This window comes from Erythrolamprus reginae, chromosome 3, assembly GCF_031021105.1.
Source record: "Erythrolamprus reginae isolate rEryReg1 chromosome 3, rEryReg1.hap1, whole genome shotgun sequence".
NCBI classification, from domain to species: Eukaryota; Metazoa; Chordata; class Lepidosauria; order Squamata; family Dipsadidae; genus Erythrolamprus; species Erythrolamprus reginae.
Genome location: NC_091952.1, coordinates 202,308,080 through 202,325,771, shown reverse-complemented (window position 1 = coordinate 202,325,771; position 17,692 = coordinate 202,308,080). Strand labels below are relative to the sequence as shown.

Here is a 17,692-nt window from a genome sequence, read left to right as displayed (position 1 = left end):
TGCTGAAAAGTTATTTTGGCTCATTGTGCTGGATATATTGCTTTTAATTAAAATGTTGATTACAATTAACTTCATCTATTTTATTTTAAAGATACAGAGAGAAAAGATTCTGTCCCATTGGTATATTAAGTTATACTTTTTTAAAAATTCTCTCATATTTGCAGATACTAGATTTACAAAATGCTATTGAAAACATAACTGCATCTTATCAAAATGAAACAGTAATGTTGAAGGACATTTGTCTGGCACCTCTTGCTCCCTACAATAACAACTGTACTATTCTGAGTGTTCTCAACTACTTCCAGAACAGCCATTCTGTCCTAGATTCTAACATATCTGATGAGTTCTACACCTATGCCGACTTCCACACTCACTTCTTATACTGTGTCAGGTAGGCCCAGTTAAAAATACCATCTTATCTCTTGATTACATACTTTTGTAACTTTAACATTCTGTTGGGCTGATTTTCTTTTCTTTATATCGATATACTTGGTTAACTGCCTTGAGGACTCACCAGTGTCATTGTATTACTTTTGCTTTTTTGATAAATAATTTTAATTTGCATTTTTCTTCTTTCAATTTATTATTTGTCTTATGTTTTATGCGGCCCAAACTTGCAATACATGCATTTAGCCTTATAAACCAACCAACCAACCAACCAACCAATCAGTATCCACCCAAAGCTAAACAAATAAGTTAGCACAATAATGAATTGAATTTTGAAATATAAGGATGCATTTGCCAAGAGTTAAGACTTACATTAAGATTAACCATAATTCCCTTTCTTGGGACTTTGCTTAATATTATTTAAATCAGATTGGAATTTGATTTATTGAAACATATGTACTAACTAAGCCAGAATACTTCTCAATGTATTATTTTAGCTCTCTGATAATACAAATTATCTAAATATGGATTTATAAAGTGAACTACTGTGCCCTAAAATTTTCAAAATTAAGGCATATTTTGAAAGTTTGTACTTGAAAAAATATTGTTCAATAAGTTCTAATAATTTCTAAATTAAAACTGAAATAAATGACTTTTGATTGAGCATATATTTATTTCTAAAATTTGTGTACTAGTCTAAAGGTCTTTTGTAGAGCCAGGTATTTATGAGTCACTACAATTTACTGCAATATTGTAATAACAAATACAGTGGTACCTCAAGATACGAACCCCTCGTCTTACGAACAACTCGTGATACGAACCCGGGATTTAGAAAAATTTTGCCTCTTCTTACGAACTTTTTTCGAGTTACGAACCAGCGTTCGGAGACTGCTGGGAAGCCGCGCGGCTGTTTTAAAAGGTGACAGCCGGGCGGCGGGGCTTCCCAGAAGCCTCCCGAACGTCGGTTCGTAACTCGAACAAAGTTCGTAAGAAGAGGCAAAATTTTTCTGAACCCCGGGTTCGGTTCGGGAGGTTGCTGGGAAGCCCCCCAGCCCGGCTGTCACCTTTTAAAACAGCCACGCCGCTTCCCAGCTGTCTCCCGAAGCCGAACGCGGAAGTTCGGCTTTAGCGTTCGGCTTCAGGAGACAGCTGGGAAGCGGTGCGGCTGTTTTAAAAGGTCACAGCCGGCCTGGGGGGCTTGCCAGCACCCCCCCGAACCCGGGTTCGGGGGGGGGGGGTGCTGGGAAGCCCCCCAGGCCGGCTGTCACCTTTTAAAACAGCCGCGCGGCTTCCCAGCAGTCGCCGAAAGCCGTTTTTTTGCGGGGGTTTTTTTGGTTGCACGGATTAATTGACTTTACATTGTTTCCTATGGGAAACAATGTTTCGTCTTGCGAACCTTTCATCTTACGAACCTCCTCCTTGCACCAATTAAGTTCGTATCATGAGGTATTACTGTACCAGGTTACAAGTTGTGATCACATTGTATCCGATTTGATAGGGCTCCAGCATCTCTGAACGACACAACCCTCCTTCATGGACCTTGCTTGGGAACATTTGGTGGTCCTGTCTTCCCATGGCTGGTGATGGGAGGATATGATAGTAAGTATGATGTACTAGTTGATTTTATTGCTGAAATAAGCAGGCCTGTAAATCCACTTTCTTTTTTCACAATCCAAATTATACCGTCTCTATATTACAGATATGTAAATTTCTGCTGATATTTATTTGCTAACATGTTATGTTATAATGTGTGCGACATTATAACTAACAAATTACTGCTTCTTGGCTATAGAGAATGAAATGTGCTGGCAGGAATTCAGGCATATGTAAAGTGCTATTTTGCTCCTCTTTTTACAAGTAAGGTAGCTTTATTTTAAATGTATGTGTATAGCAGTGAGGAGCGTGATAACTGTGAACTGGTACCCTTATTTTGTATTTTATGTATGTATGTGTGTGTCTTTGAAATATTTTTTCATCTACTTTATTATTTTATTAAATATTTAGATGAAAATTATAATAATGCCACAGCACTTGTGATCACATTCCCTGTCATGAATGACTACAATGACACAGAAAAGTTGATGAAAGTTTTGGCTTGGGAAAAGGAGTAAGTCTTTTTTTTATAAATTACTCTATTTTTCGGAGTATAAGATGCAACAGAGTATAAGATGCACCTTAGTTTGTGGGGAGGAAAATAGCATCTGGCTAGGGTCCTTAATCTGGTCAGCTTCGGCACTTTATCCCTTGGTTAGGGCTGACAAAAAAACCTCTTCAGAGGGAGTAGCAATAAAAAATCCTGCAAGCTGAGAAGATTGTTAGCCTCTCATTAGGGCTGGAAAGGCCTTTGTTTTGGAGGGAATAGCAATCAAAACAAGCCTGCAAGCCAGAGCCAGGGAAGATTGTTAGCACCTCATTAGGGCTGGGAAAAAAGCTTTGAAAAAGCTACATTCAGAGTATAAGATACACCCAAATTTCCAGCCTCTTTTAGGGAGAGAGGGGAAAGGTGTGATTTATATTCCAAAATTACGGTAGGTTTATCTGACATAATGTTTGTAAACTTGTCAAATTGAAGTTCAGTAAACTCTTCCTGCTTAGTTATTCAAAACTGCTAAGTACTTACTACTGCTATAAAGTTATGCTTTATAACATTTTAAGTGCTTTAAAATAAAGCAGCAACTTCATGCTTTTATAATGTGATTACTTATTTATCTGAATATTTATTCAGAAATAAAACAGTGTTTTTTATATTAATAACTTTTCAGTTATTTCAGTATAGGAATTATGCAAACCCTTGTTTTAAACTTAAAACCAGTAGCTTTCCCGTTTAAAATCTTAATTGGATAGATCAAGGATAGTTTTAATTTGAAATATCTGGAAAAACATTACGTTTAAACTTAAGAAATGTAAGAACTTAAACCAAAACTAGCATGTATTGGCAATGAGGATACAATTTAACAGTAAAATATTGAAATAAATTGTGTAAATTTTGTTCAAAGATTTGTGTTGAATAGAGATTGGTTTGTCTAGCTTTTAAAAAAATAATTGTCATTTTTGTCTATTTTTCAGGTTTATCAATTTTGTGAAAAACTATGACAACCCAAATATAACAATTTCCTTCTCTGCTGAACGTAGTATTGAAGATGAAATAAATCGAGAAAGCAACAGTGATGTCTTCACTGTTGTAATTAGCTATGCAGTCATGTTTGTGTACATTTCCATAGCTCTTGGACATATTAAGAGTGTTGCTAGATTCTTGGTATGCATCTTTTTAACTATTGTAATTAAATAGAGTTCAGTATTTTGCAAATTTAGTTAAAAATTTAATGGTTTTTTTTAATCCTTTTATTTTGAACATTTATTTCTGTAACAGCTAAGTATTAAGGTAGGTGAGTAACATATAGTATCAGGAATATGTGCTGTAAAATATCCCTAGTCTTTATTCTGGAAATTAGAAAATTTATTTATCAATTTTTAAAGCAGTTTTTCCTTTTAAAAATTTATGAAGATACACATGAGGAGCTCCCCAATTGCTTTATTCAATACAGTATATGTTTTAAGTACCGAAGATAGCATGTTTCAGAACAGTAGTTTTCCTACATAAGTAAAAGAGATATGAATGCATATTACATATTTCTTGAATTAGAAATTCCTTATGTTGCCTATTCACTTGATATTTCTTTGAATGAAATATACTTGCTTATTTTGGCACAAGTCATAAAGTGCATCTAGTTTGACAATCAAAATTATTAAATTGTGATTATATTGTTAAAAAAAAAGAATTTCAGTGTATGTTCTCTTTATTTACTAGGTGGATTCAAAGATTTCATTGGGCATTGCAGGCATCCTCATAGTACTAAGTTCAGTTGCATGTTCTTTGGGTATCTTCAGCTATTTTGGAGTTCCTCTAACACTAATTGTTATTGAAGTCATTCCCTTTTTGGTGTTGGCTGTTGGAGTGGACAACATTTTCATTATTGTTCAGACGTTTCAGGTATTTTTGTTAATATAACATATATAGCAAGATGATACTTGCATGTGCACCATTTTGTTGGAATAAATTAAGGGTGTGTTTAGCCTATGATTCTTTCTTTGGCTGGGATAGGTAATACAAGCAAAAATGGTCATCTGTCTAGCTCACCCTGTTGGCAGTAGCTCTCCCAAAGTTTGGATGGAAGCTTTTTACAACTTATCTAGAAACACTGAAAACTCAACTTTGGACCTTTTTTGACAGTGAGCCAGTTCATGAAGGAGCCAGACTCCTATAGTGGTTCCATTGTAATTAATTGGCTTTTTGCAATAATGTGTTAATATTTTAAATACTATTTGGGTGGCAGTGAATATCAGTTTCTGGGAAGCAAGGAGAACACTTTCTGGAAAGCTCAATTTGACCTCTCTGAGAAACAACCTACTCTTCAGTATGGTGCAAGAGTGTGCCTGCCAGCACTTCTCTCATGCCTACAAGCTCCCTTTTATGGAATAGTGGCAAGTGGTGCCTGTTATGGGAAGAAAGGATTCGTAGCAAGCATGACAAGTATTTGAAAGGCATTTTTCAAATATACATATGCTTTCACATCTGTGTATATGTGTATATGCAGATGCTTAACTCTGCTAGTTCCAAAAGAAAAACCATTCCCTCTGTGTATGCACAGACATACAACAAGGAGAAGGCTTTTAGAAAGAAAAAAACCCACCATACATTCCAGGGAGGAAGGGGTTTAATCTTTCCAGAAGGATAGCCATATTGATAAATCCTTCTAGGATTTTGGAAAGCCATTAATAACAAGACTATAAAAGGGGAATTGATTTGGTCTCGTTTACTAAAACATTGGGTTGCATTTCATTTAGACACGAAATAGGATAATTGCTACAGCAGTGAAAAAGATGATTGCCTGTTTCAGAAGAAAACTAATATTTAGGTTGGAGAAACTGTGGCCAATGAACTGCTGTTCATTTTGGATTTTTACAATGTTTTAAAGAGAAATATTTAGAATTACTGTGAGTTTTTACAATGTACGTACCAGAGGTGGATTGCTCCCAGTTCGGAGAGGGGCGGCATACAAATCTAATAAATAAATATAGAACTGATAGCAGGAATTTCTCCCCGTTCAACGAACTGGGAGCGATCACCTGGTGCCCCTGAAGTGGCTGAAAAGGCGGCACTATAGACAACACCATCTTGTTTTTGGCTTTTGCACACATGCAGAAGCTGGTTTTTTTGGTTGCTGTGCATGCGCAGAGGCTTGGTTTTGGCACGTGGTACAGGAGGAAGCAAATGAGCGGCGAGGTAAATTAGAACCCATTCCTGATGCATGAGTGCTGATGTAGGCCTGAATGACTATATAGATATAAAATATCTGATCTTTCAAACAATAAATGGATAGCCTTTGCAGGTTGGCAAGGAGGCATATTTCTACATTTTCTTAATTAAACAATTTAAATCATAGATTTGATATACAATTTGATTTAATGAGTGAATTATAATTTCAGAGAGACGAACGGCTTCAAGATGAAAGCTTAGATAAGCAGATTGGTCGAATCCTCGGAGAGGTGGCTCCTAGCATGTTTCTTTCTTCATTTTCAGAGACAGTGGCTTTTCTCTTAGGTAAGATTTTTAAATTTTTTGGTAATTTAGGATTTTGGAATTAATTATTTTCGCTTATTCCATAACCAATATTTTTAAGAAGTAGAATAGGTAAAGCCATTATTTCCGAATCCTTTAAAGTCAGCAAAAGCCCCGCAGTGAAGTGACTAGATGTGTTTTAAAAGGAACAAGTAAAATACATTTGAATAGAATGCCAAAACTGGTGAAGTATATACAGTGTTCCCTTGACTTTTGCGGGGGATGCGTTCCAAGACTGCCCGCGAAAGTCGAATTTCCACGAAGTAGAGATGCGGAAGTAGATAGTATATTTTTGTCACAAGCCTTCCCTTAACACTTTAAACCCCTAAATTACAATTTCCCATTCTCTTAGCAACCATTTAGATTATTAATCACCATGTTTATTTATTAAAGTTTATTTAAAAAAATATTTATTAAAGGCGGACAAAAGTTTGGCGATGACATATGACGTCATCAGGTGGGAAAAACCGTGGTATAGGGGGGGAAACCGCAAAGTATTTTTAATTAATATTTTTGAAAAACCGTGGTATAGACTTTTCGCGAAATTCAAACCCGCGAAAATCGAGGGTACTGCCAAATTCTTGATACAATGTGGAAACATTATTTTAACCCAGTCTTGTTTATGAACAACTCTGCAGAATACTACCCATATTTTTTACTTTTCACTAAATGTTGGGGAAAGGGATATATTATGAAATAAAATCAGAGAATTTGTTTCGTTTCTGCAAGTCATTTCTGGATTTAAAGCATATGATCAGTTAAATGCTGAATATTGAGAAAGAGCCCTTAAGCATAGTGCTGTATACCAAAACATTGTCTGTGGTCCTTGTATGAGAGCCTTGGTATAATATCTTCATAGGAAAGCAGAATTTGGCCAACAAAAAAATCGCAATGGTAATGCCTACTTTTTGGAATGCTTTTACTGAAGTATTGCCTGTTACCTTGGTATATTGCTTAGGCACATGCAACCTTTCCCCTTCCCCCCATTTTTTCACCAGCATCTTCTTATGAATTGTAGAAATGAACTGGTTAGTATTTTATTTTCTTTTTAACAACAGTGTTTTACGTTAATTAACCTTTAAAAATATTGGTTTGGCAAATTGCTTCATGGTAATTTATGGGAAGTGGTATATAAATGATATATTATTTTGTATTGAGTTAGCATGATGTACATCTGTTTATTCTTCTCTTTTAGGGAGCTTGTCTACTATGCCTGCAGTTCGTACATTCTCCCTCTTTGCTGCTGTGGCTGTCTTCATTGATTTCCTTCTGCAGATTACCTGCTTCGTAAGTCTCTTGGGCTTGGATGTTAAGCGCCAAGAGGTAAGTTCATGATGAAACCTTTTCATATTTGTTTTGGATCAGCATTACTTTAGCTGCACATTCATTTTGGCATTTTATATTCCAGAGTAATCGATGTGATGTCCTGTGCTGTATCAAAGGTCGTGAAGAAATCAGTAGTTTACATCACTCTAAAAGCATGCTGTTTCAGTTTTTCAAAAACATTTATTCTCCGTTTCTTCTAAAAGATTGGATGAGACCACTTATTGTACGTACACCCTCATTGCTTTAGCTAAAGTTCCTTTTGGTTTAAAATATCTAAATTCTAGATAGTAATCTAAACGAAATCATGAACTTTTTAAAAAATGGCACAAATATATTTAATTTTATGCATATTTATATTCTTCTTTGGCTGGTTTTCTGAATAGTAAAAATAAATTCAGTAGTCAAAACAGATTGTTAATTTTAGTGACATGTACACTGTAACAAGAACATGTTAAATATTTCTTCCACCCTATTGTTAGTATACCATGACACTGTTTTAACCTTTAAATGGAAGAGCTACGGTATATTTTGCACTGATTTACTCTATAGATTCCATATACATATATATACCAAATCTTGAACAGCTTTTAGATAAACGCTATTTGTGAGACAAAAATGATTTGACTGTATTTCAGATATCCATATTTGTGGGTGTGTTATCATTCAGCATAGCAGTTGTCAACAAAGTTGAGATTGGCCTGGACCAGAAATTATCAATGCCTGACGTAAGTTTTTCAACTGCTTGTACCACTACTCTGTTTTTTAAGAAAATACAAAAAATTTCCTGAGAATGGCAGATCCCTATTTGTGCATATAAGAAACAGAGGAGGGAAGAAGGGAGGGAGAGAGAGAGTGAGAAAAAGAGAGAGAGAGAAATAGCACTTAGATTTATATATCACTTCACTGTGCTTTACAGCCCTCTGTAAGTGGTTTATAGAGTTAGTATCTTACCCCCCAACAATCTGGCTTCTCATTTTACCCACCTTGGAAGGATGGAAGGATGAGGCAATCTTGAGCCGGTGAGAATCGAACTGCTGAACTGCTGGCAGCCAGCAGTATTGCATTCTTAGCACTGTGCCACCACGATTGTGGAGATATTTTCTGACTTTATTCTCCTATTCTTTGTGTTCCTTCTCCTTTAAAATAAGGATTCCTATTTGATAGTCTACTTCAACGATCTTAGCAAATACCTGCATGCAGGTCCTCCAGTTTATTTTGTGTTGAAAGAAGGGCATGATTATACAACACCAGATGGACAAAATATGGTCTGTGGAGGAATGGGATGTGACAACAATTCTCTGGTACAACATGTGTTTGATGCAGCAGAGATTAGCAGCTAGTAGGTATTCATTTTCCTTTTTCTTTAAAGATTTTCTCTTGCAAATAATGTTCTGTTAGAATAAGCACAAACTTATTCTATTGATATTTAGACTCATGATAAACCAGCCTCTTGTGTAAGTCCAATATAGGAAAATTATCCAGGTCACACTCTTGATTTATTATTTGTATTTATTTTTGAATTATTGCTATTATGTAGCATCATTTTCCAGGTCATTCTTGTAGCCTGTCATTTTCAAATCCATTTTCAAATCCATGTCAGTCTTGACCAATGAAACCTGTTCCTGTTCCACAGCAATTTGTAAACACACAGTCTATCTATAGAGGCAGCCACTCTTAAAATTAACTTCTGGGTCTGTTGCTCCAAAATAGTATGTTCGGTATTAAAATATTTTGCTTCATTCTATATTAGTAAGTCAAATTTCATTCTCCTCTCATCTATCCTCGAACTTTTATTTGAAATGTCTTTCACTAAGAATTGAAGGAACCCCGTGGTATTTTCTAGCTCAGTGATTTTCAACCTTTTTTGAGCCATGGCACATTTTTTACATTTACAAAACCCTGGGGTACATTGAGGGAGGGGCTAAAAAAAGTTTGGACAATTTTTTTCTCTTTCTCTTCCTCCCTTTCGCTCTATTTCTCTCTCCCCCCTCCCTCTTTCTTTCCCTTCCTTTTTTCCCTCTCTCTCTCCATCCCTCTTTCTTTCTCTCTTCCTTCCTTCCTTCCTCTCATTTTTGCTCTCTTTCTCCCTCCCTCCCTCCCTCTATGTCTTTCTCTCTCCCACCTTCCCTCCCTCTCTTTCTCTCTCTCTTTCTTTCTCTCTCTCTCTTTCTTTCTCTCTCTTTCTCTCTCTCTCTTGTTCTCTCTCTTGCTTGCTTTCTCCCTCTTGTTCTCTTTCTCTCTCTCTTGCTTTCTTTCTCTCTCTCTCTTGCTTTCTTTCTCTCTCTTGTTTTCTTTTTCTCTCTCTTGCTTTCTTTCTCTCTCTCTTGCTTTCTCTCTTTCTCTCTCTTGCTTTCTTTCTCTCTTGCTTTCTCTCTTGCTTTCTTTCTCTCTTTCTCTCTTGTTTTCTTTCTCTCTCTGAGCTTCGCAGCACACCTGACCATGTCTCACGGCACACTAGTGTGCCGCGGCACACTGGTTGAAAAACACTCTTCTAGCTTATCTATTCAAAGGCACACCCCAACTTACAACAGTTCATTAAGTGACTGTTTGAAGTTACAGTTCCACTAAAAAAAATGACCGTTTCCCACACTTAAGACTGTTGCAGCCTCCCCATGATCACATGATTTACATTCCGTTACGTGGCATCTGGTTCATATCTATGATAGTTGCAGTGTCCTGCGGTCATGTGATCACCTTTTGTGACGCTCTGACAAGCAAAGTCATTGGGGAAGCCAGATTCACTTAACAAGTTTTGTTACTAATTTAACAACTGCAGTGATTCACTTAACAAATGTGGCATTTGTTGAGTGAATTTTTCCCCATTATATGACCTTTCTTGTCACTGCAGTTGTTAGTAACCTGGTTGTTAAGTGAATCTGGCTTCCGTGTTGACTTTGCTTTTCAGAAGTTCACAAAAGGTGATCACATAACTCTGGGGCACTGCAGAGTCCCAGGGGCTCAGTTGCAAAGCTCTGAATTTTTGATCATGTGACAGGAATGCTGCAATGGTGGTAAGTCACTTTTGAAAAACAGTCATAAGTCACTTTTCTAGTGTCATTGTAACAGTCACTAAACAACCTGTTGTAAGTCAAGGACTAAAACTTATGGTATCTGCATGGAACTTATTTTTTTAAAAAAATATGCAGTTTGTATAGAGTGTACATGAAAATTGACAAATGATGGTACCATTTTCATATTTAGTACAAGAATTGGCTATGCACCTTCTTCCTGGATTGATGACTATTTTGACTGGATCAAGCCACAATCTTCCTGTTGCAGAACGTATAACACCACTGGAACATTCTGCAATGCTTCAGGTACAGCTGAATTTCAAAGCTTAATGAATTAATTAAATCTGAAACAAATCAGCTTTACATGAATGAAGACAAATGTTAATTTTATGAATATTTTCCAATACTATTTATACAGTTGTCAATCCATCATGTGTGCGCTGCCGGCCACTAACTAAAGAAGGAAAACAGAGACCTGAGGGTGAAGTCTTCATGAAATTTCTCCCTATGTTCCTCTCAGATAATCCTAATCCAAAATGTGGCAAAGGGTACGTTTCAAAGGACTGGGTCATAAAATACTCAGTCTGCTTCTTGATCCATACAAAAAGTAGTCCTAAAATTTGGTCAAGCCTACTCAATGGCAAATATGATGCTACGTGTGAACTGTGTTTTTCCCATCCTCATTGTTTAATATTCTAAATGTTTCTGGTAATCCCAGTGGACCAAATTTAAAATTGTCATTTTCTTAAAGTAAGAAACATCATACTATGCCTGCAGCACTCTTTAACTCCTGACTTCTTGAAATTATATTTCCCAGAAAAAAATATCTACTTCATTGTCAAAATAATTTATTCCCTGAATACATCCAGGATACAAATCATCATTCTACTGCTTTTGTTGTGTAGTTTTAGCAAATATTTATCTGTAGCATCTCCTAATGAGATAATAGATGCAAATTGAAATGCCTGTTAGTTGGTTGATTTGAAAGAAGTTAGCAGCTTTTTTGATCTATGCCAACTGTACTCTCTTTTTTCAGAGGACACGCTGCATATAGTTCTGCAGTCAACTTTATAAACAACTCTTCTGAAATTGGAGCCACTTACTTCATGACTTACCATACAGTGCTAAAGACCTCAGCAGACTTTATTGATGCATTCAAAAAAGCACGGATTATAGCAAACAATATTACTGAAGCCATGGTCCACAAAGAAAAAAATGCTGAAGTTTTTCCTTACAGGTACAGTAAGTCCTTTATGGGCAGCCCCCCAGGCCGTCTGTCACGTTTTAAAACACGCGCGCTGCTTCACAGCTGTCTGCTGAATCCGAACGCGGAAGTTAGCGTTCCGGATTCAGCAGAGAGCTGCGAAGCGGCGCGCGTGTTTTAAAAGGTTGCAGCCGGCCTGGGGGGCTCGGGGGCTTCCCCCTGAGCCCCCCAGGCCGGCTGCCACGTTTTAAAACACGCGCGCTGCTTCGCAGCTGTCTCTGAACGCTAACTTCCGCGTTCGGCGGCAGCGGTTTTTTTTTTTGTTGCACGGATTAATTGACTTTACATTGTTTCATATGGGAAACAATGTTTCGTCATACGAGCGTTCCGACTTACGAGCCTCCTTCCGGAACCAATTAGTCTCGTAAGTCGGGGTTCTACTGTAGATTGTTGTAACAGCTTATATATTTTGTTTAATCAAAATTAAATTTTATTCTGGCCCTTTCTACTTGTTTGCTCTGGACCACCATTTTCCTTTTTCTTTTTTGCGCTCTCTCCATGATTCTCCAAGGTAACTTGAAAGCTAGTAGAAATTTTGATTATTATGAAGGGGTGTTTTTTTCTGTGCAACTTTTATATTTTTTTAAACAGGAAAATATTAATAAGCCTATGCAGATATAGAGCAGTTTACAAATAATTAAAGCAATAATACTAATTTAGAATTATACTCAAAGTGTTCTACATTGCTCTGATTAATTCCTAAATGTTTGATTGACTGAAGTTTTGTGGCTTCGGTTCATAAATCTAGAATCAGATTTATTTTTTTTAAATCTAAAACTTCCCAGTTATTTTTTTCAGTCAGCCAAACTTTAATCTGTAAATAAAGTCTGTAATTTTTAGTATTTGTCTTTCCTCTCCAAATAATAAAATTATTTTTGCCATCCTTAATGCTCGAGAAAAATCGGTTTTGGTGCTCTTTTAGTAGAAAAAAACAAAAATGATCGGGGGGGGAAACAAATTTTTTATTTTTACTACCATCATCAGCAGACGTTAAATAATTTTAATCTGGAGAAAGCTATGATGAAAACGGTGGAAGGGAAGAGGACAGCCAGCAGCAAGGTAGATATAAACCAAGTTATAGCAACAATGGGTATGATTTGGAAGGGCCTTTATGGAGAAAATTTATGTGGCTGCAAGAGTTAACAATGACTTAATGGCATGTAACCATCATAATCAATTTCTAAAAGTCACTTTGTACCTTTGGCGGGACTGGAAATCCCAGTCTCCTATTTTCTAGCTTGGCACTTTTACACCAACCAAGCTCTCATAACAATAAATGAGTATGTGTTTAGCTATAAATACCTGTACAATGGTCTTTTGTGTCCTTTGCTCTTTTTAAAAAAATAAAGTTAAATTTCAAATTAAGTTTAAGTTTATTGGATGTATAGGCCTCCCAATTCCTGACGGACTTAGTGCAGAATACAATAATAAAAAAAAGTTTACAACAATTAAAATCTCAATAAATCAATCAATAAAAACCAATCCATAAGAACCAATCATCACTTCCGGGCCAGAGCAGAATATTGTATATAGCTCAACGGCCTCAGCCATGTTTTTAAGGCTTTCTGGAAGGCCAGGAGGGTGCGAGTGGTGCGGATCTCCGAGGGCAGTTGGTTCAAGAGCGACAGGGCTGCCACAGAGAAGCCCTCCCCCGCAGTCCCGCCAGTCGGCATTGTTTGGCTGACGGGACCCGGGGAAGGCCAACCCTGTGGGCTCTAATCGGCTTCTGGGAAGTATGTGGCAGAAGACAATCCCGTAAATAATCTGGTCTAAATGCATGTATGTATTACAGAAGCCTATCTTTAGGTTTGGAAAATTGAAAGGGAACATTGTGATTAGGGTTGGACAAATTTATCAGCTTCTTTCATTGTTGTCTTCAATTTTTGAAAAGCATAGTTACTTTTTTAGAAGATGCTAAGTAAAAAGCTATGGTTTGTACATTTGTTAACTTTACTTATCTTTCTCTTCATAGCTTGTTCTATGTTTTTTATGAACAATATTTAACAATTGTGGATGACACCATTTTTAATCTTGGAGTTTCCCTTGGATCAATATTCATAGTAACTGCGGTGCTGCTTGGTTTTGAAATATGGGCTGCTGTTATTGTTTCCTTCACTATTGCTATGATACTGGTCAACATGATTGGAGTGATGTGGCTCTGGGGTATCAGCTTAAATGCAGTTTCCTTAGTAAACCTTGTAATGGTAAGTTGACCTACACTTTAATCCTAGTCTGTTTAAAAGGTTTGGTGCAAAACAAAAGATGCTTAGATTCTGTGTGATTTAAAGCCTTAAAGATGGATTTAAATGCTAAAAATAATAATTAAAGCAATAATACTAATTTAGAATTATACTCAAAGCATTCTGCATTGCTCTGATTAATTCCTTAATGTTTGATTGACTGAAGTTTTGTGGCTTCGGTTCATAAATCTAGAATTACAAATGAAAAAATAAACTTAAAACTTCCCAGTTTTTTTCAGTCAGTCAAACTTTAGTCTAAATATAGTCTGTGATTTTTGTCTTTTGTCATGTTTGGAGTGATGTAGCTCTGGGGTATCAGCTTAAATGCAGTTTCCTTAGTACAGTGTTTCCCAACCTTAGCAACTTGCAAGATATTTGGACTTCAACTTCCAGAATGCTGGCTGGGGAATTCTGGGAGTTGAAGTCCAAATATCTTCAAGTTGCCAAGGTTGGGAAACACTGCTTTAGTAAACCTTGTAATGGTAAATTTATCTACACTTTAATCCTAGTCTGTTTAAAAAGGTTTGGTGCAAAACAAAAGCTGCTCAGATTCTGTACGATTTATAGCCTTAAAGATGGATTTAAATGCTCAAAAGAATACATGCTGTGCTTGACACACATCATTCCTTGTAAAAGGAAGCGTTGTCCTTTGTGTTTCTATTCATTCAGATCTCTATGAAAATCTTGTGTTTATTAGAATACAATGATAAGATTTGTACCAAAGCCCCAACAAAAAGAATTGTATGAAATAAAATTAATCAATTCTGTAAATTGTTTTTGAAATTAAATCTGGAAAATGTTTGCTGCTTTTGGACATCTTTACCAATTTGGTATTGAAAATTTAAAAAGGAAAAAAATAGACAGAATTCCCCCTTTCCCACATTTTACTCTATGGCAGGAGTCCCCAAACTTGGCAACTTTAAGACTTGTGGACTTCCACTCCCAGAATTCTCCAGCCAGCTGTAGTAGTATTTTGATATCTTCCTAGCTTTATAGTCCTCTTTTTAAGGACTTTTAATTTTTGGGAATCAAGATTTAATGTCTCTTCACCAATAATGCATCTTTAGTTGTGACTGCTTAATAGTTGACTTAATATGTGCTATGCTTAGAATAATTGGTCTAATACAGGTAGTCCTTGACTTACAACAGTTCATTTAGTAACTGTTCAAAGTTACGGCAGCACTGAAAAAAATAACTAATTACCATTTTTCAGTTACTACCTTTATAATGAGGTGTAATGAGGTGTTAAGTGAGACATAATAAATGTCTCACTTAACAAGCTAATTTTTGGGCTGAATTGTGGTAATAAGTAGAGGACTACCTGTATTTAGAGGTAAAACAATATTCAATTATACAATTATTTTTAAAAATCTAATATCCCTGTTAAATGCCAGTTTATTGGAATGTAAAAATAAGACCTTCCACATCCAAAGTGATAAAAGAAGAGGAAGAAGAAAAAATCAAATCAAGATCAATCACTTCGCTTACATCTCAAAAAAATGGCCTTTTAATAGCAGTGTCTACACTTTTTATATCCACTGTGATACTTTAAAAGCTGTGTTCATATCTTGATAATTTCTGAGCTATGATTTTTTCTACAAAGAATGCCTATCTGCTTATAGACATCTAGAAGCTGATAAAGCAACACTTGGTATATAATTTGATTTGCTGCATTTATTATTGCTTTTAGTGTTATTTTGCATATATGTTGTAACAATATTCTAACTTAATATTTAATTGCCATTTATTTGAATGCCTTATGCTTTATAAAACAGTAGAATATCCTAATATGTAAGTTATTTCCTTTGCAGAGCTGCGGCATTGCTGTTGAGTTTTGTAGCCATGTGACAAGAGCATTCACAATTAGTACAAAGGCAACAAGAGTAGAACGTGCTGAGGAAGCACTATCCCAAATGGGGAGCTGTGTAAGTAGCGTTTTGTATATTGTTTGTCAAGCAATAGAAGCCACAGGAATTAGGCTCAATTGTCTTAACAGCAACCGTGTCACTATACAGATGCAATCTACACTGTGCGTCTGTGTGGTGGCAAGGTTCATCTCTTCCTGTAATTTGTAATTATAATTAAAATTTTGGAGTAATCATTTTAACCCTAAGGACTGCAGATCAAGGATGGAGTGTGCGTATGCACCACAGTTCATATGCATATACCCAGGGTGTCAAACACGCCATCACAGCAGCATCACATGACATATTGGGACTTTCTCCCCCCTTCACTAAATCAGGTGTGGTCAGCGCATGACGCATTGGGGCCATGGGCCAGGAGTTTGACAGCCCTGGTATAAACTATTCATTCCATTGCTTGTCTCCTCTTTTACTACTGAACCTTGGCAAGATTGCAGTGGAGAGAGGGAAGATAACATCCCATGCTTAAAAACCAGATCACTGGTTTTGTTGTATGAGAACAGTCATCTAGAGTAGGAACACTGGGAAAAGGAAGAACACAGCAAGCTTCTCTCCTTCATTAAGTAACTTAGTGCAGATCGTATATTTTTATTGAAAACACGATGAACTGGTTCTCACCAACCTGACTAGTTGCTAAGAGGAAAGTAGAAGCTTGTTTGCTAACCATTCAGGAAACAGGATGCTGATAAGTTTATGTTATGGATAACAAAACTGATAACAAAACATAATGTAACCCTAATTCTGACTTGTTGGAAAATGGGGTATGTTGACTATAGCAGGACAATGTGTTTCGCTAGATTTATTATTTCTTTTTTAAAATTTCAATAGGTTTTCAGTGGTATTACACTTACGAAATTTGGAGGAATAGTGGTGCTTGCTTTTTCCAAATCTCAGATTTTCCAGATCTTCTACTTCAGGATGTATTTAGCCATGGTGCTACTTGGAGCAACGCATGGTCTAATATTTCTTCCTGTCCTACTTAGCTATATAGGTAAGACAAAATTTGAATTTTCTTCAGATATAGTAACCTATATGCCACATTTAACATTGTGATATCTTTATTTAACATAATAAATAAAACACTTTAGCAAAATAGATCACTTGGGCATGTGCATACCTGCTATTCCTAATGAGGCCGAAACAAAAATTTTGTTTCTCATCTTAAGGCATAATATGTGCTGGGATTTTGGTAGGGGGTGTTGGGTGTGTGTATTGCTTATTGTCATGCCACAATGGCATACCAAAATATTGCTAGCATAGCATTTTTAAAAAATATGTCTAAATTAAATTTATTAATTTTAATTTAGCTTAAAATAAGCCATTTTCATAATTATAAAGGACTAATTAACATTTTGCTAAAGTAAGATTTAAGCAGAAGCAAATGTGTAAATTTCTTGCTGTAGAAGAAAAAAACTACTGTTGCTTATGGCAGGATTTATGCGTCTTGCTAGAGTCTTCGGAGAGGGGCGGCATACAAATCTAATAATAATAATAATTATTATTATTATATTTTTTGCTTGTATTTGTGTCTTGTTTGTAAACTATGATCATGTCTTAACATGTGCACTAGGCCACACTACCTTATTCTATAAATTACGGCAGTGTGCTATACTTCAGCAGGCAACAACCTCCCTGGCCTTGTAGACTTGCAGTGGAAGAAGCAGGTAATGGGAAGATTCTGCGCAAACAGCAGGCGAGCACGCTCACATGTGCAGCTCAATTGGTGTGAGTGGCAGGTGGAAGCGTCCATTACTTACTCAAAGGGAGCTTTGGACATGAACTGCTCACACAATTGGAGCTGTGTGCATGAGTGCACTTTTCCGCCACTAGTGCAGCCCGGTTCTGAATGGGCTGGGACCCAGGGACCCCTATTATACATAAATCCATATTCTGCTAAACCATGGTTTGTGGTATCAACTTCC

General features: G+C 36.4%; 1 protein-coding gene across 1 annotated transcript in view; it reads left to right on the top strand.

Moving 5' to 3' along the window:
- NPC1 (NPC intracellular cholesterol transporter 1) overlaps window positions 1–17,692 on the top strand; it is a 45,606-nt gene that overhangs the window by 25,950 nt on the left and 1,964 nt on the right. Inside the window, exons 9-24 of the mRNA XM_070747637.1 lie at window positions 165–391; window positions 1,886–1,986; window positions 2,392–2,494; window positions 3,454–3,643; window positions 4,196–4,378; window positions 5,875–5,989; window positions 7,203–7,330; window positions 7,416–7,556; window positions 7,969–8,058; window positions 8,482–8,672; window positions 10,535–10,650; window positions 10,763–10,892; window positions 11,381–11,581; window positions 13,581–13,812; window positions 15,660–15,773; window positions 16,599–16,761. Coding sequence (XP_070603738.1) covers window positions 165–391; window positions 1,886–1,986; window positions 2,392–2,494; window positions 3,454–3,643; window positions 4,196–4,378; window positions 5,875–5,989; window positions 7,203–7,330; window positions 7,416–7,556; window positions 7,969–8,058; window positions 8,482–8,672; window positions 10,535–10,650; window positions 10,763–10,892; window positions 11,381–11,581; window positions 13,581–13,812; window positions 15,660–15,773; window positions 16,599–16,761 — 2,425 coding nt within the window. The remainder of the gene's footprint in view (window positions 1–164; window positions 392–1,885; window positions 1,987–2,391; window positions 2,495–3,453; window positions 3,644–4,195; window positions 4,379–5,874; window positions 5,990–7,202; window positions 7,331–7,415; window positions 7,557–7,968; window positions 8,059–8,481; window positions 8,673–10,534; window positions 10,651–10,762; window positions 10,893–11,380; window positions 11,582–13,580; window positions 13,813–15,659; window positions 15,774–16,598; window positions 16,762–17,692) is intronic.